At 38.8% G+C, this 26,475-nt stretch overlaps 1 protein-coding gene across 3 annotated transcripts in view; it reads right to left on the reverse strand.

Annotated features, from left to right (window-relative positions):
* Positions 1-26,475, reverse strand: part of strn (striatin, calmodulin binding protein) — a 111,766-nt gene that overhangs the window by 61,047 nt on the left and 24,244 nt on the right. For 2 of the 3 annotated variants that reach the window (XM_073056612.1, XM_073056611.1), the window contains exons 2-3: positions 3,645-3,748; positions 217-290 (exon numbers count right to left, since the gene is read on the reverse strand). In XM_073056612.1, coding sequence (XP_072912713.1) covers positions 217-290; positions 3,645-3,748 — 178 coding nt within the window. Of the gene's footprint in view, positions 1-216; positions 291-3,644; positions 3,749-5,754; positions 5,776-26,475 lie in introns of those variants that run through there. The other variant, XM_073056613.1, reaches the window with a different exon arrangement.

Below are 26,475 nucleotides of genomic sequence, written 5' to 3' on the forward strand. Positions count from 1 at the left end.
CCAGCATCCTATTGAACTAGCTGCACTGTCATCTACCACAAAGACATCTTTCAACGTGGCTAACAAATTCACTTATTTACATAATGAGATCAGTAAACTTAAAAGTTTTGAATATCACAACCAAATCCAATGCCTATTTACTAATACCTGGTTTCACAAGTTATTTACAATGCTTGTAAATGTGCTTGTGGAATGTTACCTTCAAATACATCTTACCAGAATCATAATTTGGAGGCTTCACATCTCCTTGATTCAACTCTGTGCCGTATTTCAATTTATGGTGTTTTGCTCTGGAAAGGAAATGGAGAAAAGAGTTTTATCAGAGCCCTAAGGTGCCCATAGGATGATATTTCACTGAATACTAAGTTATGCAGATATAGTATAGTACTCAAATTCTTTGGGGAATAACTCAAAATTCAAATTGATTTACTCCCAATTTGGACAAAGAAAATTGGTGCTTACTTTGTCTATACATTTCACAATATAAAGGAAAAGAAAAACAGTTCAAATATCAGGGAAGTACTTTCAAAGAATCAGAATACTTCACTTAAAGCTCAGTTACTTCTATAGAATAACACTTCAGAAAACCAAGTGCTGTAAATTAATTCCATCCTGCAATAAATGGAATCTAAAACATCTTACTTCTAATACATTGTAATGATACAATAAATAGGGTTAAGAGGCACTAAGAAGAACACTTAAATAGGCATGGCATACAAGATGGCAACCAAATGGGAATAGTGTTGATAGACAAGAAGTTTTACAGCAACAGGCCTATTTCTGTATTGTATAATGGCTTATGAAATATGTTAATGCCAATACAATGCTTTACTACACAATTTCAATATTTTTTCACTGTTCCTTGTTCCATTTGACAGTTACTAGTAAATAAAATGACAATATACCCAAAAACATAACTTGTTGTTGATTGCACAGGATTTGAAACTGTTGCTTTCAACAGTGAGATTAATAAATTTGTTAAGATAAATATACTATACTGATTTGGGCATATGCTTCTGTATTGGACTCTTGCTTAATGTTAAACACATTAGTCAGTTATATTATTGCACAAGCTTGTCTCATAATCTACATATTATTGCATATTTGTCTATCTACCATAGGTAAAATTGCACTATGACACATTACATGACAGTCAGCCAGTATGCAGTCACAAGGTTTCTTTTCATTCTTCCTCCTACCAACATGAGTCATCAAATGTTGCACTATATTTAATTCTATTTGCAAGTCCATTCTTGCTTTAGGCATTTGGCAATTCCATATATTTTCAGATCTAGTGCAACGCTCGTCTTTTTTTCCCCCAACATGACTTTTCCTTTAGAAATCTAAATAACCTCCTCAAAAATGCATCTAAAAGAGAGTGTGTGTATGTATATAATAAAAAACTTAAAACTATATATAGTTAATAAGTATGTAATGTAATATATATACACAGTACATATAATTATATTACATGTACACACACAGCACTCATCACAGACATTAAATCAACTGGCCAATTCCCAAGTAAGTTCAAGTTTCTCTTTGAAGGTTGATTTCTAAGCCCACAGATACATCTTCTGTTATTCAGTCCAGCCAAGTTATTCTCATAACAGAAAACTATGGTGTAAATGAATTCCATCCTGTAATAGCAAGATATGCAAGATTTTTAACAGATACAATGAACTCAGATTTCTCTCAAAGATTTTGTGATCAGTACTTGTCTCCGCTCAATGACATCTGCTCTCGAAGTTTTTCTAGATTACAAATGAAAATTTGCTCTATTCCATCATTTGATCCACCCTCTATAAAGGAATCTATGAACCTGTGACCTTGCAAGAGAGGAGGTCCCTTCAAACAGCCTGATTGAAAAATCTAATTGAGAACAAAGAAGAAAGCATAAATTAGATTTAAAGTATTCAAAGTAAGCAGAACAAAGATTAGGGAAAAAAGATGGGACAAAAAATTTAAAATTTTCAATGCTGATTTTTTTTAGCAATCAGGAATCTCCTCAGTTCATTAATTTGCTTTATTATAAGGTATTATGGACTTTGAGAAATTCTTCATTAGTGACAGTAGAATTTTAAACACCGATTTGGGCCTGTGGGGGTTTGAAATGTACTGGTTTAGGTATTATAGAGAGAAAGAGAAAAATCCCATTATGGTAAAGTTAACCAGGATAGGAATAAATAATTGCCAGGATGTTTGCTATGTTACATTTAAACAAGGAACTAAACAACTGCCAGTATTGATCAGTTGTACAATCAGGATAAATTTAGATTAGGTGACATATCAGAACTATTAGGGTGAAATGTATTTCATCAAGCATTCCATAGCAGAAAATGTTTAAGAACTTATAAACTAGGAAAATTAAACCAATGCATTTTAATGTTACATCCTTAGCTTTATATTCTTATGGCACTTATTTATAAAGATACAAATCTCCCTTATTGTATAATAGGACAGCGAGTTTCTTGTGGATGAGAATCAGAAATGTCCTCCATTCTGGAAGTTCAATATGTAAAAGGATTATTAAAAGGAAACTTTCACTGAAAACTAGCTTTTGTAGCCTCAGCTGATACAGAATTCTATTTGGCATGCATCTTGAATGATACTCCTGTATAGTGGAAGAATTACGCCCAACAAAATAATGAAAAATTTCACTGTAGGACAATATATATTGCATAAAAAGATTATAGAATGATATTGCTAGCTTAAAAGGAAACAGAACAAAGAAAGCTGCTAAAAGTATATAGCTTAACATAACATTTATTAGTAAAAGGAAAATAATAAAAATTGCAGATGCTGGAAATCTGAAATAAAAGCAGAAAATGCTGGAAACACTCAGCAGGTCGGGCATTGTGTATGGAAAGAGAAAATTTGATATTTCAAGCCAGAAATCCTTCAACTGAACTGGGACAGAGAGAGAAGCCAAGTTAGCTCTAAGTTGCATTTCCTCTACATTTTCTTTGCTTTATAAGAATACAAGTAATTGGGAGAGGCCATCTGGCCCTTTGAGCCTGCTCCACCATTTGATATGATCCTGACTGATTTACCTCTGGCCTCAGAAATCCTCCTCTCTGCTAAATCCTCTTAGCCCTTAATACCAGATTATTCAAAAATATATTTATTTCACTTTAAATACTTACAATGAGCTAGCCTCTACAATTTCAAAGCAGAAGATTGCAGGGATCTTTAATCTGAAACTTTGTTTCTTTCATTATAGATGCTGTCTGACCTGCTGAATGTTTTACCTCAACAATTAAGACTGTTTCCTTATAATTTATTACACAGCAGTCAGCAACATCATGGAATGCTTTCCACTATTCTCTATGAGGCTCAAAGCAATCAGCCTAAACATTTAAAACTTGATACTAATACACTGTACTCAAGGTTTCTTCCCAATGCACAAAACAAAAGGGCAGAGATGCATACAAGTACCATCTCTGCATTAAACATCACTCAGACTTAGAAACATTTGTCACACAAACATTCAAAATTTTGAATTCCCCTGTCCAACATATAGAATTGTGGAAAAAAGTTAGTTTAATCATATACAAAGCTACAGGAAGAAATATTACAATTTATTTTTACACGAGCACTTAAAAATATTTGGATTACAGCATGAATATTTTTAAAATCCATACCTTTCCTGTTTTAAAGCATATTCAAGCATTTTAATTCTTCTGACCAAGTCCTTCTTCAAGTTCTCCTGACCTTTCCTCTCCCCTTGCAAGAAAGAAATCTGTGCCTAAAAGAAAAAACAGGAGAGGATCAGTCATCTAAAGTTGAGAGATTATGGATGCATATTAACACATTTATAGATTTCAAGGCAATGAAAGAAAATTTTGAAAGTGAAATTATCTCCTAAATATCCTACATACATTTCAAATAAATGTATAGCTTAAATCCAGGATATCAAATTGCAAATTTCAATGAGTACTTAATTTCAAAGTAATTCTATGACAAAGAAATCAGAAAAATCAAAGAATATTCCCTTTTCATGGTGGAAACATTTTTTATCCCTTGTAAGAACCAGTGTTCATCAAATTTGTTGCCAATATCCATAACATTTGATTATTTCCTCAATAACCCATATTTTAAAAATGGGAAGAGCAGAAGGAATTTTAATTCAAACTAAACATACATGAAATGAAAGCTATATACTAGGCAGAGAATTAATGCTTGCAGTTTAAAGCTTATTTACAGTTACACAGCTTCAGGTCCAGAACCTTTCATCCAATGAAAGCTCCCATAAATGTTCTTCTTCCACAAATGTTGCCTAATTTGATGATTGCTTCCAACGTGTTCTGATTCATCTTAGACTTCCAGCAGTTTGTAGTTTATTTTTTTTTATTTACACAAGATTTTACTGACCAGGAGATGGTGATGTATTATGTTGGTGTAACACATCACCATCTCCTGGTCATTTTAGTCTTGTATAAATGAAACTCAAACTACAAACCCTGGTGTACACATATTCTTATGTCATGAAGATAAGGATTATAGGACACAGATTGCAAGATTATGAGCCATAGATATATTTCACTCCATAAACAGCAATGGGTTGTGCTTTGAGTTAAGCACAGTGCCTCATTTTTTCTCACCCATAATTTACTACCGATGGAATAAAATAAGCAATGTATTCCTTTGTTAAGAAAACATATCGACCAACCTGATTATTTAGCATAAATACCTTGCTGTTACCAAATCAGAATGCTACCCTTTTATGCAAAGTGTCATGATCTATGCTGATGCACAAAGAACATAGAACAGTACAGCACAGGAACTGGCTATTTGGCCCACGATGTTGTACCAAACTACGTAATTAAATTGGTAATCAAATGTTCAACTAAACTAATTCTCTCTGCCTACAAAACGTCCATATCCTTCAATTTCCCGTACATACATGTGTCTCTCTAAGAGCATCTTAAATACCCCTATCGTATTTGCCTCCATTGTATTTCAAAATGATAATAAGAATGGTCATTACTTTGAAAATCTGAAAAAGGATTGCATGCAATCAGTAGCTAAAAATTATATCCATCCGTTATGGTAAATTTCATACCACTAGTTAATCCCAGAGGCCATAAGATTATTTGATTATTTATTCTAGTTCTATACGATCAAATTTTATACAAAAATGCCTTAAATAGTAAGAATAATTAAAGCAGAAACTCTCCCCCCCCCCCCCCCCCCCGCATGAGTAATTCACAACTCTAATTGATGCAGACTACAGGTATTAATGCTTGCCTTAATCTTTGGTAGAAAGGGATCAATTTAAAAGGTTCTTATCTGGAAAGTTTGTTGGCTGCAATGATTGAGGAAATTCCAGACAGATGAAGGAGGTATGATTTTATTTTGAGAGATTATTAAACAGAACACACATTAATATGGTGACAGGAAGAGAGAGGTTTGAAATCTGCAGCACCAGCTAGGTATTAGTCACTTCACTGACAGAAGTGCCAACACTGAAAATAGCAGGGCAGTAATGTTGGGTGCTAACATAGTCATACATTTGCAACCAGAATGAAATAAGTACCAGCATAATCAATCATTTGGGAAAGGATGATGTGTGGGAGTGGAGTTGGTAGTGTGAATGCAAGATAACACACAAAAAATATAATTTTTATATATACATATATATTTATATATACACACACATATATATTAGAAATTCAACATTTCAGAGTATAGGTGCCTCACTGTAATATACTGCACACTCAATAATGTAGAGATCTGTTTTGAGTAACTTACATGCATACGTGCCATTAAATGTAGAAAAGCATCTCTATGTGGATCACAGTAAGTAAAAGGATCCCAACCAAAATGAGGAGGCACAGGATACTTGCTTGCAATAGTTTTGATTTTCTTGGATTGTGGGAAATAGAAAACAGAAAAGGATCAAAATTAGGTAATAGCATGCACTCTGAGGAATGCAGAAAGCCAACAATGTACAACAATATGGATGAAAATTTTAAATCAAAGGCAAGCAAGGCTGTTACAATGACACGGAGGAATAGAGGAAGCCAATATTGGGCAGCAAGAATGAGTATGAGGAAGGGTAGTGGAAAAAGATACAGGAAATTAGTTTTGATCAGCCGAAGCTTATAGAGAATGAAGTAAAGATCAGCCGGGATGTTGCAAGTGACTGAGTACGAAATAATTAACTTACAGAAAAGGGGTTCAGAAGATAGGTTAAGGCAGCTTTACCAGTAGGTAGTCTCTTTGGTTGAGAGAACATCTATCTGTTCTAATGTTTAACTTAACAGAATGTTAATGATGGCAGGAAAAAAAAATTAGGCTAAACGTACTCATTTGTAGCCTGCACAAAGCAGATTTCTTTAGATTTTCTGATATTTCACTGTAGTTGTGTTTTGTTTATCCAGGATTCTATTTTTGATAAACAGTCCAACAGCAGAACATAGATATAGTGAGGTGGCACTAGGTGACTGGGTATGGATAGATGACTGTCAAGTGATCTAACCAAGGGGGAAAAATTTATATCTATCTTCCTTTTTTGGTTGTCCATCGAAATCTGATGACGACATCCACTCCTTTAACGGTGAGATCTTTGATGACTATACTGTTACGAATGTGCCACAACTCTGATGGGCCGAAGGGTACAAAGTAGCCCCCTCCTTTTTGAGAATCGCAAGATCACTATTAATTCGGGTCTGGGACCCAGGAAATGAGAGAGAGAATCCTCAAGGGTTTGGAATGTGTGTCCTGCCCTCAGCAAGACAAAGCCACGGATACCGGCCATTGTCTCTTGGAGACGGAATTGTGTATTGAGTACTGTACTATTCATTGAAGCCCTCAGGGAATGACCAGAGTGGGCTGGTTGAGGGATTGCATCATCCCAACCTAATTGACATCTGAGACCCCGTGAGTAAGGATAAAAGAGGGTCTGGGGAACAACCCCTTTAAACGCACCAGGAGAAACGCTAGAAATCCCGTGACAGCGGTTAATAGCAACAGCCGGTGGGGGGCCCGCGTGCGTCCTTTTCCAGTTGCCTCGGAATTGGCGGGCCTTACCACGGAAGATGGCTTAGCTAAAGAAGAGGCCACCACCAACGAAATTTCGAAGGATCAACATCATAAAAAGGAAAAGCTGGCAAGTTTCAAAAATCCCTCTTTTGACTCCAACCAAAAGCTGCAGCCTGAATGAACTAAAATGACTTTTATATTTCCATCGGACAATCCATTATCCCCTAGACAACGATAGAGCTTATTTCTTATTGATTATTATTATACCCGCACTTTTAGAGTTAGTATTGACAACGTATATTATCTGCATGTTTGCATTGATATGATTTTTGTGTATTTTTACCAATAAATACTGTTAAAAATAGTACCATCAGACTTCAACTGACCTCTCGATCTTTGCTGGTAAGTGACCCAGTTATGGGGTTCGTAACAATACTATCCTGGACCCATAAGTTCTATTGCAGGTGGAACATGTATATGTGGTCGTGGTGGTAGTGATGGCAACCACTGGTTGCATTTCTCCTGGCTCTCTTCTGGTTATTCTTTTCATCTCCTGAATGCGAACCCCATCCCTACACAGCTGTCGCCAAGTGTTACGGTTAGCAGCAACATCCTCCAGGTCCTCAGGTCTGATCTTGCACTTCCTTAAAGCGTTCTTCATCTGATCCTTATAGCAATTCTTCGGCCCTCCAGCTGAGCGATGACCATGATGTAGCTGGCCGTGATAACACTCTGCGGGGTAGCAACATGGGGGCATCTTTATCACGTGCCCCAGTCACTGCAGCTGATGCTGGGTGATCATGGCCTCAATACTCCTGCAGTTGGTCTTCACAAGTATTTCAGTGTGAGGCACCCGTTCACCGCCAGGTACCGGTAATTCCCAGGATGCGCTGAAGGCAGCTTATGTGGAAGCGCTCCAAGGACTTGATGTGATGGCTGTAGGTTACCCAAGCTTCACAGCTATAAAGGAGGGAGGTGACACAGACCACTTGGTATACAGCGACCTTTGTGGAGGGACGAAGGCTCCTGTTCTGAAAGACTCTACGCTGAAGTCTCCCAAAGGCAGCTGGTGCCTGTTTAATGTGGCTCTGGATGTCGTTGTCAATGCCGCTATCCTCAGAGAGAATGCTCCTCAGATATTTGAAAGATGGCACTACTGACAGCTTTTCATCACCAACAGTGAAGACAGGTAGAGTGGGTGGGACACTGGTACTCCATTGGCAAACCACTTCAGTCTTGGTGGCATTGACAGTCAGCCCTACCCTGCTGTACCATAGCAAGGAGAGTCTGAAGATCCTTCGGAGTATGGGCCACAAGAGCACAGTCATTTGCATACAGCAACTCCAGGACCCGCTCTCTAGTTTGGTGGTTGCGTGGAGCCTCCTGATGTCAAAGAGGTTGTCATCTAATCTGATGTCCATTGCCACACTGTTGCTATTTTCAATCTCGTTGTGGAGAAGCTTGGTAACACACAAGAGGAAGATGTTAAAGAGCACTGGCGCTAGCACACACCCCTGCCTCACCCCTGTCCATACAAGGAAGGGCTCAGACTCTTGTCCTCCTATGGTCATCCGAGCAGTCAACTCATTGTGGAACAGGCGAAAGATGTTAACAAATTTATTGGGACAGCCAAACCTGAGGAGGACATTCTATAAGAGCTCTCTTTACACAGTGCCAAATGCTTTGGAGAGGTCGACAAAGGCCATAAACAAGTCCTGATATTGCTCCCGGCACTTTTCCTGAAGCTGCCAGGCTGTGAAGATCATGTTGACCGTGCTCCTGTTCTTCCTAAATCCACACTGCGATTCAGGCAGCACTGACTCAGTGATGTTGCTGATGAGCCTCTGAAGGATCACCTTAGCCAGGACCTTTCCAGCAACAGAAAGGAGTGGTATGCCCCTATTATTGCCGCAGATGGCCTTGTCACCCTTGTTCTTTTAAATTACAATGATATTTGCATTTCTCCATTGCTATGGGATGTTCTCATCAGTCCAGGTCTTGGTAATGTACTGGTAGAGGGTGCACATACACATGTACCCTCCGCTCTTCAGTAACTCAGCAGGGATATTGTCAGTGCCAGGGAACTTGTTGTTCTTAAGGGAACGGACAGCTGATAGAACCTCCTGGAATGTTGGTGGTAGACTGAGGTCGTGGATAGGAGGAAATTCAGGCAGTTCGCCCAGGATGGTGGGGTCTGTGCCAGAGTCCTGATTAAGCAGAGTGTTAAAATGCTCAGCCCACCTCAGCAGAATTGTATCCTGATTCTTCAGAAGTGTTAGACCATCTGCTGTTTTCAGGGGAGTAACACATTGATTTATTGGTCCAAAGATGGTTTTGACAGCATTGTAAAAATTATGCATGTCGTTATTATCGACAAAGGACTGGATTTCATGTGCCTTTTCAGTCCACCACTTATTTTGTATTGCCTTTTGCACTTTCCCCTGAGCTGCCTGCCAATGCTGTCTGATGCTGATGGATGAAGGACTATCTAAAGCTGCCCGCTGTGCTTTGTGCATGTCCTTAAGCAAGTTGTGGATGGTATCTGAGTTATTGTAAAAGCAGACTTGATGGTTCCTGCTCTTATGGCCAATGGATTGGGCTGCTGCCTTATAGAGCGCAGAGCTGATATAGGTCCACTGTTGTTCCATGGTATTTTCTGAACTCAGACAAGGTTCCAGCTCCCTTACTTTCTCAGCTAGGATGCGTCGAAACTCACTTCTTGCTTCTGTGTTTCTCAGGCGGTTGCAATTTAGCCCCTTTTTATTGGGTTTTGCAGCTGCGGGGGGGGGGGGGGGAATGCACTTTCATATGGAGTTTGGCCACAATCATACGATGGTCAGTCCGGCACTCCGCACCTCTCATGGCATGGGTGATGAGAACATCCTTGATGTCACTACATCTCACAATGATGAAGTCGATCATGTGCCAATGTTTAGAGCGAGGGTGCATTCACGAGGTCTTATATTTTGCCTTCTGCTGGATGATGGTGGTTATACTAAGGTTATGCTCAGAGCAATAAGTAGCCTCATGCGATTTGCATTCACCTTGCCAATACCATGCCTCCCTAGCACTCCACTCCATATCCTGTTGTTCTGTCCCACCCTAGCGTTGATGCCCCTAAGGAAAAGGATCTTATCATTCTTAGGGATCCAGCAAAGAGCTGGGTGGGAGTATTTGCTCACAGGGTTTGTGTGAAGCGTCCAGTGCAGTAGTGCTTGTAGTTAGTGCATGTTGCATGCTGTATGCCGCATAGTGCTCTCTGCTTGCAGCTATTGCCGCTGGCTAGCCTTCTCAATAGAGGGTGAAAAGAGAAGCCGAGTGTGTAAGCCTCCTCCTGCCAGTACAGAGCCTCTCCACCACCAAGACTCCTGCAGTGCCTCCTCCGGGCCACACGCAGAAACTGGGTATCTTACGGTCCCAGGCTAAACTACAAGGGATCTTGGAGCAGCAGTGGGCCCCAGAGATGTGGTGTATAGGCCCACCACTGTCTGGACATGCCCTGGCACCTGTCAACCATTGTCCCAGCTATGAGAAAATAGCCCCACTGGCTTGTGGTTAAGTCTGTTGAGACAAGGCTAAGGGAGCACCCCCTGACAGAAAAGCAATGTGCTGGCGGCGTGCAATAGGTGAGCCCAGCAGCTTCCTGCATCCAAGATGTGGGTCCAGTTGTCCTGGGATCACCCTTGCTACCAGGATTTACCTCATCATGGTGAAGATAGCGCTACTGGGGATGGCGCACCCCCTGTGGCACTTTATTATCTTCCTTGCGCAGGCCTCCACCTCTGACCATGGTGAACAATACCTGGACCTTACATATGGTTGAAGTCTGACGGTGATGGGGCGTCTGGCAATGGGAGCAGGTATGAATGGACTGGGAGCTCCTAGTCAGAACCCTGCACGGCAGCGGCACAGGGTATTTGGTCGCTAGCCCATCAAGAACACCTTTCTACCAAGTCTCACAGAAACACCTGTTGGCATTAGTGAAAGACTAATGAACCTCCGTATCCCCCGGCAAAGAAACATCATGCCACGCTTCTCAGTGCCTATGCACCAACTTTGCCATCTGAGAGTGAGGCCAAGGGATGATAAATAAATAAATAAATAAATAAATAAACACACACACACAAGCTAAAGCAAATGATGGATAAATGAGGGTCATCACTGCATCAATCCCATTCAAAATTCATATTATAACCTCTAACCACCAGCTAATTTATGTATCAAAATTTGCCTGACAGCTTAGATACCAAGAAACTGCAACTTAGACACTTGTCTTCATGAAATATGAATGAATTAGTACAGTTTCACCAATTCTTCAAAGACAAAAACAAACTCTGGAATTGAAAATTGAAAAACTACAGCTACTGGCAGTCTGAAGTAAAAACAAAGAATACCAGAGATACTGAGATCAGTGGAGACACTACATCAGAACAAAACCAATATGGTCCTTGATAATCTGAAATATTAACTGCTTGTATCTCCACAAATGCTGTGTATCTCCAGTACTTTGTTTTCATTTCATAGATAGAACTTTGTAGATGGTCAAAAGCAACTTTTAGATTGTTTAAACGTCATTTCCAGTACACAAGTGTAAAAGAGAACAGAATAACTGTTACTCTGGATCCGATGCAGCACATAACCCAAATGATAAAGAACACAATAATAATAAAAAATACAATAAATATAATGAGTGGATTCTAGTTAATTGGGCCTTCAGTTAATAAGTGCAGCTGCTTATTTAGGACAACTCAAAAACATAACTAAGGGAGAAAATAGTTGGGATTCCCTTGATTTATTTGGCACACTATGCTGTTTAATCTGAACAGCAGACTTATGCCAATCAGTTTCTAACTAGCATAATTCGCGTGAACTTGCATGGCTGTTATCCATTATACTCTTCTTGAGTAAAGTTTTTAAATAGCTTCAGTTGTGTGTGTTTGTGTTGAAAAAATCAGTGATTTTTGTCACGGATTGTGAGAAATAAGTTAATTCAAAACTGTTTTGTACACTTGGAGATGCCGAAAATGGCCAGGAGTGAAAATGACACTATTTCCCTACTTCAACAAGGCAGAAACTATGAAGAATTTGGAAGTATTAACAAACATCTTGAATGCTACAATGAAAATTAAAATTTGAAGGATGCAATCGTCAAAAGCATTGTATGAAGGCAGTACATTATTAGGTGTCCACGCTGATTTTGTTCATTTACAGTCAATCGGCATGGTAACATACTCTGGATGAATTTCTCCGTTGATAGCTATTAGGAACAAATACAGTTTTATAGTACTGTAGTAATGTTGATAGTGGTCTAATTTGTTCTGTATTTCATTCGAATACATAATGTGTTACTCACTTAAAACTGCAGTTTTTAAAATAAAAATCCCTTTTTAACCAATTCCACGAAGCTTCAGCTAATTGGGACAGCCACTAAATTGAGCCGAAATGTACTGGTTCCAATGTGTCACAATTAACTGTGTCATCTGTATCTTTAATGAGAATGCATCTAAATTCAGTTAAACCAATTGCTTTTTTTAAAAGACATAATTGCAGGATGTGGGTGGTTGCTAACAACATTTATGGCTCCTGTGGTGGCGGAGAGCTGTTTCACAGTAACCACAGAGCAGTGGTGGGAACGAATCTTCATGAGGATGAACAGTAATGCTACTTTGTCCTGCTCAGTGTCAAATTTCAGTGTTGAATTGCACTCAACCTGGACCTTACAGCTGGAGATGATGAGAATATCAGTTGGTGAGCCATTCAAGTTCAAGTTCAATTGTTATTCAACCACAAGACATGTATACAGCCAAATGAAACTGTTCCTGCGGGGCCAAGGTGCAAAACAGTACATACAATCACACATAGTACCCTGTACATCGTTATGATAGCACGTATGGTCATAAATTAGCATAAGTCCCTGAGTGGCACAGCCTGAAGATTGATGGTGCATGGTATGCTGTCCTGGCATCACATTTCTGCAAGAACAAGGATGCAGTAATTCTTCATTTATGTTGGATCAACCATTGACAAATGCAATCTAGCTTGCCATCCATGGAGCAAACACTAGAGATCAGAAACACAAGAAAGTCTGCAGATGCCGGAAATCCAAAACAGCACACACAAAATGCTGGAGGTAACTCAGCAGGTCAGGCAGCATCTATGGAAATGAATTAATAGTTGACATTTTGTTCCGAGACCCTTTTTCAGGACTGGAAAGGAAGGGGGACCCAGGGAGAGGTGAGAAGAGGCAAGAGGCCAAAATGGGGAAAAGGGGGGTGGGGGGAGAAAATTTTTACTGGAAGGAGAAATCAATATTCATGCCATTAGATTGGAGGCTAGAGGTCAGCACTGCTGGGACAGCTGGCCTGCAGGGGTCAGCTCTCAACAGATTCCAATGCACCAGCCACACCCCTGCTTTCTCCCACACTGCCTCCAGTGTCTCCTACCCTGGTGAAGCCAGGTCATGAGGGCCATTCATCATAGGATATCTTCTGCGATGTGCTTGTGCAGCCACAGATTTTATATAACTGTCCAATTAACTTTCTGGATGATGAGGACTCCCACAAATTTGAAGATGGTGGAAACTGCTTTTGAATTTCAGTGGCGGTCAACTGACTGATGGCCTACATTGCCTTGCAAATGCACCAGTGTCAGTTGCCACTTGGAAGCCTGTGCCCAAATATTTTCCAGGTCATTTTGCATGTACAAATTAACAACCCATGTGAATAGAACTGATCAAATCACAACATTGTGACAGAAAGACAGATGAACAAAAGAGATGATTGAAGAAGATGATTGAGCTGAGGAAACTGCAAAGTGGAAACTTGCAGTGATGTCCCAGAAATGAGAGAGGTAGAGCCCTTTTGCACCATGTATGAAACATGTCCTAGAGTTTCACACCAACTCCCATTGATTTAATTTTTATAAGATTGCTGATGTCATACTCTATCAAAAGACGGGAGTCACTCACTTAACTTCAAGAACTTGGCTCCAACAAAGTTTGTAATTAGGTCTAGAGCCAAGTGTTCCTCTTCAAGCATAAATTTAGCAGATGTTGGCAATGTTTGATGGCACTTTATAAACTGAATGACAATAGACCCAAGGAGCAGTATATTTATGGTTTAGTTTTACCTTGTATTTTGTGAACTCTCACATAGACACCAGGCTTTAGCTACACTGGTGTGGCGCGTGGCCAAGTGGTTAAGGCATTGGACTAGTGATATGAAGGTTGTGAGTTTGAGCCCCAGCCAAGGTGGCGTGTTGTGTCCTTGAGCAAGGCACTTAACCACACATTGCCCCAGTCCACCCAGCTGAAAATGGGTACCAGCAAAATGCTGGGGGTTAACCTCGCGATAGAGTGGCGTCCTATCCGGGGGGAGTCTTGTACTCTCAGTCGCTTCTCGCCACGGAAACCGGCATAAACACTGGCCTGATGAGCCTATAAGGCTCAGGACAGACTTTAACTTAACTTTAGCTGCGCTAGAACATCTCAGTTAGGCACAAGATCTGGAAGATATCTTCAACATCACTACCAACTCATTGTTGCCTTTTTTAGCATTCCCGGTAACCAGTGCTCATGTAGGAAAATAGTTTCTGTAATAGTGAAGGATATTTAGAAGAGACATAACTCTGATAGGGTAATTCTCATTGAAGATGTCTGCAACTGCTTAAGCTAGATTTTGCATTTAGACATTTACCACTTGCTCATGAGGGATATTCATGAATTCTCCCCCATCTCCTATTAGCAGAATCTGATCCATTGTTTTGTGATTGTTAAATTGTAAGTTGTCTGGTGCATTTGTTCAATATGTGGGCAGGTTCACAGCTTCACCAGGAATTCCTTGTCCTGCTCCTACCTTTTCACATTCCCTTTTAAGCATGTAGTTTAATGGCAATGTTATAAAGGGAATGCATCCAACCACAAGGCTGCAGGTATCTGAAGAATATAATTCTGTTGCTAAAGCTGGCCAAGTGTCTTATAGATGTCTAGCTCTGAGATGCCACTTTGCACAATGATAATGTCATAACACAATATAGGGGACCCTTCATGTGAAAATACCCAGAGGTTCCTTTGAGTGTGATAATTTCTCCTTCTAATAGTGAGACAAGAATGAGCAAATAGATTAATATAGAGCTCCTAAAACTCCTGAAATTAAAGTTGGTTCTTCAAGATGCTGAGTCAATGATGCTCAGTGACAGATATTTACTTTCCCCACTAGAATACATTCTGTACCCTTACTACTCTCAAATCTTTTTCTAAGCAGCAAGCAATTTGATGAGGCTGAACAGCTGAGATAATCAGTAGGGCAAATTTTGCCTGTTTTTGTTTGACATGCCAGAACAGTACACAAGTTATGAAAGAAATATCAGCATTGACAAATCTTCAGAATCACTCTCTCTTGACTATATACCACAATGTCACCACTCATGGTGTGTTTTGCTAACCAGTGCTAATGCCACATCTAAATCCATTGCCTGTTACGTTTTATTCCTATTGTAGTGAAGTAGCAGCTAGATAATTAGCTTACTGAGCCATCTCAGGGGTCAGTTCAAAGTCAATGCTAGTACTGTAGGTTTAGAGTTGCAATTAGGCCAAATCATGAAAAGGACAGTAGATTCCTTCCCTAAAAGCACAACATGGTTTTGTAATAATAATGGTCATCACTGCTGATACAGTAAAGTTTTCCCAGTTTAAATCTACCTAACTGAAATAAATTCACTAGCTGCCATAGTAAAATCAAATTCATGTCTTCTGAATGGTTGCTAAGCCACTAAATTACTACGTAGGACACTCACTCTTCTGATACTCCATATGTTGTGCAGGATAGGATTTTAATTTGACAATTTGATCATTTCAAAATTTTCTTCCTGCCTACCTGCTTCTTTTTGGCTCCTGTACTTTCTCGCATCATGCGATCTTAACCCAAGCAGTTTCCCGAGATAAATTAGATATATAACTCTAACAACTTCTTTAAAAGGTAATAATAATAATTCTTGCAACACACACAAAATGCTGGTGGACTACTAGTCCTGACGAAGGGTCTCAGCCCGAAATGTCGAGTGCTTCTTCCTATAGATGCTGCCTGGCCTGCTGTGTTCCACCAGCATTTTGTGTGTGTTGCTTGAATTTCCAGCATCTGCAGATTTCCTCGTGTTTGCTGAATAATAATTCTTGATTTATATACCAAAGTAAATTCTTTGGAAGCACTGACATATATTAAGGAATTTGATGATCCAAATTTTCTCATTAACTTAATGGGAGTAAAAAAAAAATCAGGACAGCTAGAAATAGAGCAACATTTCTTTTATTACTACACACCTGATCCACCTATCAAACTATGTGAAAGGATACCATTTTTGTTTTCCATAGAATGGTGGTCTACAAATGAGCAACAAACTCATTTATGAATGACACCAACCCCTTAATGATTTTATTTTTCAGGGGCTATATACGTTTTCTTTATTTACGAAAGAAATGCTTACAGCTTATTAGCTTATGTAAGATTCCATATGATATAGGAGCACAAGTAGGCCATTCGGCCCAGAGTTGCTCCACCATTCAATCAATGCTCATTAATGTAAGCATGGTAAATTACATGGTCACATAGGATAAAAACTGATTAATGATGATCCTTGTGTATCAATATACTGAAACAAATAAGATTACCTGGGAATGGAGTTCAGACACAGATTGTAAAAAGCAAGCTAAAAATAAAACTATCAATCAATTCCTCTTCACAACATAAAAACTTAATAGGGAATATTAAACGCTTGACTTGTGCAAAGTTATGCCTAAACTGATTAGATATTTAATTCATACCAATTGGTAAACCTATTTTTACCAGATTAATCTGAATATCTCAGCTAGAAATCTGATAGGGTATCAAGAAAGAATTTTTCTTAATGATTTATAACATGGTAACTACTGTGATAAAGGCAACTTCAAAGTTGAGAACCCCAAGTGCCACTATCTTTTTATCATCATGGTCCTCAACTTATCACAGCCACCTTTGTTTTAGTTTCACAAGACTTGTAATGGATACGAAATTCAGTGAATAGCATGATACTGTTCAGTATAATTTGCCTTGTACAAAATAGTTGCAAACGTCCTTCTGTTTTCTCCATAGCAATAGGGTACTAAAAATATCTCTGTGTCCCAATTTCATCTCGGCTGTTTCAACATATTAATTTACTCAGATAATCTTTCTTCTTCCTACATGTACTGTTTTACATGTTATTGAATTTAAAATGCTGGCATTCCACCTACATGGCATTATAATTAAGGTAGTACAGTGATTGTTACTGAATTAGTAATCCAGAGGCTGATTAGTTCACACGCTTTCAAGGCAGCTTGTAAAAACTGAATTCAAAGCTCAAAAGTTAGCATTAAATAAGGCACGACGAAAGGACTAAAATCATCTCCTCCACTAACAAACTCCAGGGAGGGCAAGTCATCTTGCTCTTGTGCAATTTTTTCCCCAAACCAAAGTATTCAATTATGTTTTAAGCAAACAATAAAATGTGAGCCTTACAACAAAACTATCATCCCCCACCAAAAAAAATCTCTTGTACATTAACTCCCAAACTTAATGCAACTGATCCTACTTCCAAGTATGATAATACCCGAGCCCTTGAACTCCCGAGTTCAAGGGATCAGAATTCTCAGTACACAAAAAATGATCCAAGATCACTAGCAGGAAATAACTAGAAAATGTTACAGTAGAGAAGGATTGTCAAGTAATTATGAAAGTAATAAGTCTTCAAAAGAATGTGAAAACAATATTGAAAATCGTGCTCTCAGCAACAGATATAAACATGTCATGGATTCAAGTTTTAAACAGAGCCATCAGGATATTTCCTGAGCTTTGGGCAACAAACATTGAATAAAGTACATTAATATGCCCCTGAGCAACAGTTCAGTATAAAACACCTACTTTAAGTTATTAAGTGGCAACGCAGATTACAATTTTCCCAGTTGGCAGCAGTATGCTCTACAGTGCATCATGAAGCTAAAAACGAACTACTTTGCAAATTAAGTATTACAACAATTCAAACACACCTACTATTTGCCATTGTGCGCAATCCTTATTAAATTCAATCAATATACCGTAGATGTTGCACTGTATAACTAGTTCAGCAACAAAAAGTGTAGAAAACTAGTCAGTGTCTATTACTAAAGTTTTACCTATAAAATCTGTTATTTTAACTGAAAACCAGTAATTTTGCAATTTAACTGGTCTATTTTATTCAGGATGTGTGTCTAAACTTAATTATTGAACAAATTACACATTTTATCCATGCTGGTTTGATTTTAATTGTATGGTATCTCCTCAGTAGCCAATTTGAAAAGGGGGCACAAATTAAAAATAGTTTGAACAAAGTACTTTAGATACAATTTGTTTACAAATGTGGCCAGTCAGAACAATTTTATGCATAATCACTCCCACATTTTCCTGTGTTTGGCTAGTGACAACAGGAATTGTTAATTTACAGCTACATATTCAAATCCCACACTTCAAGGGTTGCTCACATCACGACAAGCATTTGATAAAGATCACTCACTCATAAGCAAACCTCTCTATTTATTCTACTTTGTTTGAACAAATAATTTTATTAAAAAGTTATGAAGAATGCACAGAACTGCCAATTGTTAGCTATTTAGGTCTCAATACATCTTACACTTCCAAGACTTCCAAGATGGTATGGAGGTCAGTTACAGAGCCTTGAAAAAGTATTCAGCCCCCACAACTATTTTCACATTTTACTGTCTCATTTTCTAAATTTAAAATATATTGAATTAGGACTAGTTGAGCTAATCTACAAAGCATTGTGCACCATGTCAAATCGAAAGATTCCAAAATTAAAAATAAACAAAAATAAGGTTGAAAAAGTATTCATCCTCTTTGTAATTACAATGCTAGCTTTCCTCAGGTGCAGTACTGTATATTATCTTACTATATATCAGAGGATCACCTGTTTTCAATGAATTCATAAGAATACCTTCTCTCTCTGTAAGGTCCAATTGTATGGTAGATTTTCAACAGACCAAACCAAAATTAAGATGAAACAGCATTCAGGACAAGACGAGGAAAATCATAGAGAAGCACAAACCTGGGGAAGGGTACAAGACCATCTTAAAGGCTCTGAACATACCTGGAGTTCAGAGCTGAAAAAGTGGGAAAATGTGAAATCACAACCACACCGCTTAGGTCTGGCCACCCATCTAAACTTCACCTCTGGAGAGGAATGGCACTTGAAAGAGAGGCACCAGCTGACACTCAGTGAGCTGCAGAAGTCGGTGAATGCAGCTGGAGATGAACTTCATAGCTTCACAATCTCCAAGGCCTTGCACAAAAAGGGTATTTATGGAAAATTGGCAAGGAAGAAGCCTTCGCTTAAAAATATACTTCGCAAAGTGTAATTTAGAAGACACTTAAAGATGTGGAAGAAAGTCTTATAGTCTGACGACTCAAAGTGGAACTTCTTGGCCTCAACACGAAGCTGTACGTGTGGTGTACATCTTACACTGTGCATCAGCCAGGTAACATCATACCTTTAGTAAAGTATGGTGGAAGTAGCACCATGCTCTGGGGATGCTTTTCTACAGTAGTGACTGGAAATCTAATCAGGATTGATGGGAAGATGAATGCTGCTAAATAGAGAGAGATACTGGATAAAATTCTGCTAGCCACTGCCAGAAAGCTTAAACTGGGGAGGAAGTTCATTTTTCAGTAGGACAACGGCCCAAAGCAGACTGCCAGAACAACCACTGAGTGACTTCAAATGGAAGAAAACTGACATCCTTGGGTGGCCCAGTCAGAGTCCTGACCTTAGCTCAATCAAACATCTCTAGTAAGACCTCAAGACCTGGCACAGCTTGAGCAATTTTGCAAGAAGGAATGAGCAAATCTTGCCCCATCAAGTTGTGCAAAGCTAACAGAGACTTTTTCAAAAAGACTACTGGTTGTAATAACTGCGAGAGTTCATTCAACTACAAAGGGGGATGAATACTTTTGAACTGCTGACATTTCAGTTTTTGAATTATTTTTTCATGCTTTATAATTTTCCCTGCTTTTTAGGCTCTACTGTGAAAAAGGAGCATGTGGGAGCACTGGAAACAGATGACCCCATCAAGCTCAAAGATGAAATGTCACTTAACTTGGAAGGATTGTTTGGAGCTGTGAATGGGAGCTAGGGAGGTGGTGTAGAGGCAGGTGTGGCACTTGTTCCACTTGCAAGGAGAGAGACCAGTGGGAAGGGACAAGTAGACAAGCGAGTCACATCGGGAGTGATCCTGCGGAAAGTGGAAAGTGAGGGGGGGGGGGGGGGGGAGAGATGTGCTTGGTCATGGGGTCCCATTGGACATGTCAGAAGTTATAGACAATTATGTGCTATCATATTTCAATGCATTGTGGATCTCTACCTCTACTATACTTTCAGGCAGACAGACTGCAGAGAAAACTATTGCTAATTATTTGTCAGTTCACTCACTTCTTTGGCATTGAGTTCTTTAATGTAGCACCCTTCTCAGTTTTTGTACATCTTATATATTCTCTAAGCCTCAATTCCTTCGAAGAAAACAAGTCCAGCTTATCCAATTTCCTCACAGAAAAGAATGGTTTTAAGATTTAAATGTCTACAAAAATTTCTCCAGCTTGTATTGCTCAGTTTAACAACAGGAAGCAAACAATGATTACATGACTGCAGAAATTTCTAGTCTCTGCAGGCAAATTACAGAAGAGAACGTGGGTTTTGGAAAAAAAGCAGAATGGAACCTGTTCTAATTTCATAAGTTCATCAGTCAAATACTGTATGAGAATTCTTCTGTTCTTTCAAATAACAGATCCACAGCTATAGCCAGTTGTGGCAACTGGCAAGTGTTTTTTAAGCTATCCTCGAATGCAATTTTGTAAAGTTTTGAATGCCTGCTAATAATAGCTGCTGGCAACCACTTTCCTTAAAGTACACCTTTTACTCGAGAACAAAAACCACTTCCATTACAAATGCAGAAGCTATTTTGAGGGTGGAATCTCTCTTTTAGGAATTGATTCTTGAGTTAAGAAACACAATAATAAATACAGAAACTATGAGTTATGAAACAATGAACCTGTGGTCAGCTGAATCCACAGTACATTTTTAGTAGATTGTGGGCTTTGATGGGTAAGGAGATGATTTCATTTCAAACATTTAATGGCTTAAGTTTAGCTTTGCAGTTGGATTCTCTTAATTATGAAAGCTTTAATTTGCAGTGATACAGATTGACTGCGAGTCTCCCCATATGTTTGACTCATGCCTTTACCTAAGAATATAAATTGTGGGCCCAACTGATAAGTTAACACTCAGGAATTTAAAACTGTTCTCTCCACCATTGATCCACCAATATAGACTAGCACGTGTGCCTTTATTCCTCTTCCTAAAGCGAATCAGCTCTACTGACATTTAGCTAGAGGTTACTATTACAGCTGAACCAGGTGTCCAATCTTGCTCCTGTACACTGACTCATCACCACCCATGATTTGTTCAACAACAGAGGTATCATTGGTGAATTTGTATATGGAAATGAGAATTTGTCAGCAAATAAGCATGTAACAGTATTGCTCCAATTAGAATCACAGCATAGAAAACTAGTACAAAAGTACGATTGATTGGGAGTCAGAATTGGGACACAAATGGAAATCAGTATGATCAACAGCCGTTACAGAGCCACACTTGCAAAGTGACATAGCTTTTCAAAGAGGCAGGGAAAATGGAAGAGTAGCCTTGATATTTAATAACCCAATAAAAGGTGTACTGAGGAATGACCCGAATTTGGAAAATCAAAAATAGTAGCCTGCATGGATCCAAGAAACAACTAGCAGTACAAAACATTGGCGAGGTTTGTATATAGGTTCCTAAACATAAATAGTAGAAATAAATGTGGGGACCATTTTCTAAATGGGGAGAAAATCCAAAAATCAAGAGATGCAAAGGGACTTGGGAGCCCTTGTGCAGAACACCCTAAAGGTTAACTTGCAGGTTGAGTCGGTGGTGTGGAAGGCAAATGTAATGTTAGCATTCATTTCAAGAGTTCTAGAATACAAAAGCAGGGATGTGATGCTGAGGCTTTATAGTAAGGCCTCACCTTGAGTATTGTGTACTGTTCTGGACTCCTATCTTAGGAGAGACGTGTTGGCGTTGGAGAGGGTCCATAGGAGGTTCACAAGGATGATTTGAGGAATGAAAGGGTTATCATACGAGGAATATTTGATGGCTCTGGGTCTGTACTCGCTGGAATTTAGAAGGATGAGGGAGGATCTCATTGAAACCTTTCGAATGTTGAAAGGCCTAGACAGAGCAGATATGGAAAGGATGTTTCCCATGGTGGGAGAGTCTAGGACAGGAGGGCACAGCCTCAGGATAGAGGGGGTGTCCATTCAAAACAGAGATGCTGTGAAATTTCTTTAGCCAGAGGGTGGTGAATTTGTGGAATTTGTTGCCATGTGCAGCTGTGGAGGCCAGGTCATTGGGTGTACTTAAGGCAGAGATTGATAGGTTCTTGATTGGACATGGCATCAAAAGTTATGGGGGAAAAGGCCAGGAAATGGGGTTGAGGAAGAGAAAAAAAAAGATCAGCCATGTTTGACTGGCAAAGCAGACTTGATGGGCCAAATGGCCTAATTCTGCTCCTATGTCTTATGGTCAAGAACATATCAATTTAGGAAATCAGATACAAAAAGGCTAATACAATAATAACAATATAAGAATACAATAATAATCAGTCTATGTATACCACACAAACCAAATTTATAGTACAAAAGTGAAGGATGAATTAGCTGTGTATAAGAGAATGTCAGGATCAATAAATTGAAGAAAAAACAAGCCAACAGGCTATTATAGATCTTGTAAACTGTAATAAGGATTAATTGATGATCCAATGGCTAAGGAGTCTTTAGGGATTTGTGATCATAACATAATGGGATTCTATATAATGACTGAAAGTTATTGATTTCAATCTGGCACCAAGGTCAGAAACTTAAATAAAACAAACCACTAATTCTAGTAGTACAAGTTGGCTTTGGTAAACTCAGAAAAAACATTGAAAAGATGTAATAGCACATCAGCAATGCTAATTGTTAAATAATTAATACAGGTTGAGTACTCCTTAACTAAAAATCAAAAATACAAGTTTTTTTTGAGCGCTGACATGATTTCACAAAAGGAAAATGCCATGAGGTGCTGGGAAGGTTCCCCAGGCAATGCGCAGGACTCAGCACACCAGACAGTTCTGAGAAGTGATGTCACATCTGTAATGATCAGAAGTTAACAAGAAAGAAAAATTCTGCATAAAGCAAAAAACAAAGATCTCCATCATGTATTGAAAGGATGGATTTATCAGCATTGAAGTGAACATATGCCACTTAACGGAATGCTGATCATGAAACAAGCAAAAATTTATCACAATGAACTGAAAATTGAAGGTTTTGGGCCTATTATCTAAGAAAATGTATTGGAGAAGGTGCAGTAGATTCAGGAGAATGATTCCTGGAATGTAAGGGTTAACATGAGGAGCATTTGACTGCTCTGGGCTTGTACTCACTGGAGTTTAGAAGAATGAGGGGGCACCTCACTGAAACCCATTGAATACTGAAAGGCCTAGATAGAGTGGATCTGGAAAGGACATTTCCTATAGCGGGTGAGTCTCGGACTAGACGGCACAGCCTCAGAAAAGATGGATGTCCATTTAAGTGAAGAGAAACTTCTTTAGCCAGAGGGTGGTGAATCTGTGAAATTCATTGCCATTGATGGAGGTGGAGGTCAAGTCATTGAGTATAGTTAAAGCAGAAGTTGATAGATTCTTAATTAGACAGGTTGTCAAAGGTGATGGGGAGAAGGCAGGAGAATGGGGTTAAGAGGGATAATAAATCAGCCATGATGGAATGGCGGAGCAGACTTGATGGGCTGAATTGCCTAACTCTGCTCCCATGTCTTATGGTAACTGTGAATATTCAGCAGGCTGGTCGCAGTAATTTAGGAAAAGGCACTGCATTAAATATATAAAGATTAAAAAAAAATAAAGATAAGGCATCTACTTATCTTGAAGCAGTAAAGAAATTCATTGATGAGCTTGCTAAGGTCGTCACTGACAGAAATCTAACATCAGAAGAGGTTGACAATGCTGAATGATTTTATTCCTTACATAAAACATAGAAGTACAAATACAGTGCACTGTAACCTTTTAATCAAAACATTGCATTGTAAGTGGAGAGTGAAAGCCTGCTGTTGTTTGTTGTTGTTCAACAGCTGATTCAGGTATTTTCCTGATGCTGCTGTGCTGCTTTTGTTACACTCCACACAAGCTAACAAGTATATTTTCATATTAACGGTATGTAATGATTTTTACTGTTAAGTACATAGGTGTATGTGTGATGAGAAATGTACGACAAAGACCGCTTACTGGTAGCACATAAATTCAAAGTCGGAAATGATGGTGATCTCAAGCAAACTCATATATTTCCAAATCCAAACAAAATCCGAAATCTGAAACACCTATGGCCCCAAGCATTTTGGTTAAGGGTACCCAGGCTATAGTATACATGCATTTCACTTGCCCTTTAATACTACAATATTCTGCAAAAACAAAAATAAATAGAAATCTAGCTATAGCTATCGAAAGTTAAAGGTCACTAGGATTTGCAGAACACCTTTGATAAGGGGATACAAAACATCATTAAACAAATTAGAGCATATAGTATCAGGGGCAACATGTCATCATCCATAAGTGATCCATTCCTCTAGAAGTGGAAATATTCAGGTTATCATTCTTTTTTGGAAGTTGTTTTATCTTTAATGTTAAATCTTCCTAAGAAATGTCACTTACAAATTCTGTTTTGTACACTGACAAAATACTTGTGCATTAGGAAAGTTTCAAAGAAGGAAGTGGACAGCATGTTTACACTGTCAGTTGTTTCACAAGAAACTCATGGCATACCTTCAAGGAAGGAACTAATTACATTTTAAGAGTGGGTGTGCTTGGTTATGCAATGCAAACATTAAGTTATAATATATTCTGTGTGTAGTTATCTTGGCACATTTTGCCAGCTTCATTTTGAACTGCAAAATTTCTAGACAGCCTTTAAAAAGAGCTCTTTTGAAAAATATATTAGTGCTTGTATTATAAATCTATCATGTGAAAACATTCATACTTGCATCCCAAGTTCAGTCTCAGACTCATCAGTTGTCTGTTCAGATATTCAAAACTAGTATTACTGTATTACCTCAATCCTATATCTGTCTCTGCATGAAATTGCACTCCTTCTGTCCTAGCCTTCCCACAAAAGCAACTACCATTCTTAGTGGAGTGAAGTTTCATTATAAGAAAGAAGATGTGCATTTTCATATTTATGCTTGCTACCTTAATTTACTGACGTTCACCTTGCATCAGAATGCACCTCTCTAGCAACAGAGGATGGCAAGAAATGCTAGAATTCTTATTTAGATGTAGATATATTTGAAATCAAAGGAGAATATATAAATGTCTATGTTTACTTAGAATTACAAAACAAAGCCACACGTTGACAAGGATGCCTCAGGTAAAACCCAGAAAAATCACAGGTGCAGTAACAGCAAATATAGCCCAAATGATTTAAAAAGATATTAAAATGCAAATACCTAAATCTTGAAAGATTTATATTGAAGTTATTCGTACTGGTAGCTATATTGAACACAAAAGAATGTTTAGAACAGAGCTTAAAAATTTTATGTATCCTTGTAAATGCATTGTGATTCTCAATAACACAAAGCTGTGTCACCCAAGCCTGTGTCAAGAAATGTGACTGAAAAATAATATTGTCTTTATTTATTTAGTTCCCCAACCAGCCATCCCCACCCACACAAATTCCATCAGAGCAAATGTTATTCTTGGTAGAGATTTGTGCATTCTGTAAGGGTGAACTTAGTGGAGTATTGTGTGTGGTTTTGGGCTCCTTATTTTAGAAAGGATTAGAGAGGGTTCAGAGAAGATTCACGAGAATGATTCCAGGAATTAAAGGGTTACCGTATGAGGAAAGCCTGGCAGCTCTTGGGGTGTATTTCCCTGGAGTTCAGGAGAATAAGGGGGGATCTCAAAGAAATATTCCAAATGTTAAAAGGCCTGAACAGATTAGATACGGCAAAGATATTTCCTATGGTAGGGGATTCTAGGACAAGAGGGCACGACTTCAGGATTGAAGAACGTCTATTTAGAACAGAGATTCGGAGAAATTACTTTAGTCAGAGGGTGCTGAATCTGTAGAATTTGTTGCCACGAGCAGCTGTGGAGGCCAAGTCATTGAGATAATAGATTCTCAATTAACCAAGGCATCAAAGAGTATAGGGAGAAGGCAGATGAGTGGGTATAACTGGAAGAATTAGATCAGCCCATGCCTGAATGGCCTACTTCTGCTCCTATATCTTATGGTCGTATGAACTTCCCAAGGGGAGGGGGGAAGAAGGGGGTTACCCGTACTCAAAAAG

Source organism: Hemitrygon akajei, chromosome 9, assembly GCF_048418815.1.
Source record: "Hemitrygon akajei chromosome 9, sHemAka1.3, whole genome shotgun sequence".
Lineage (NCBI taxonomy): Eukaryota > Metazoa > Chordata > Chondrichthyes > Myliobatiformes > Dasyatidae > Hemitrygon > Hemitrygon akajei.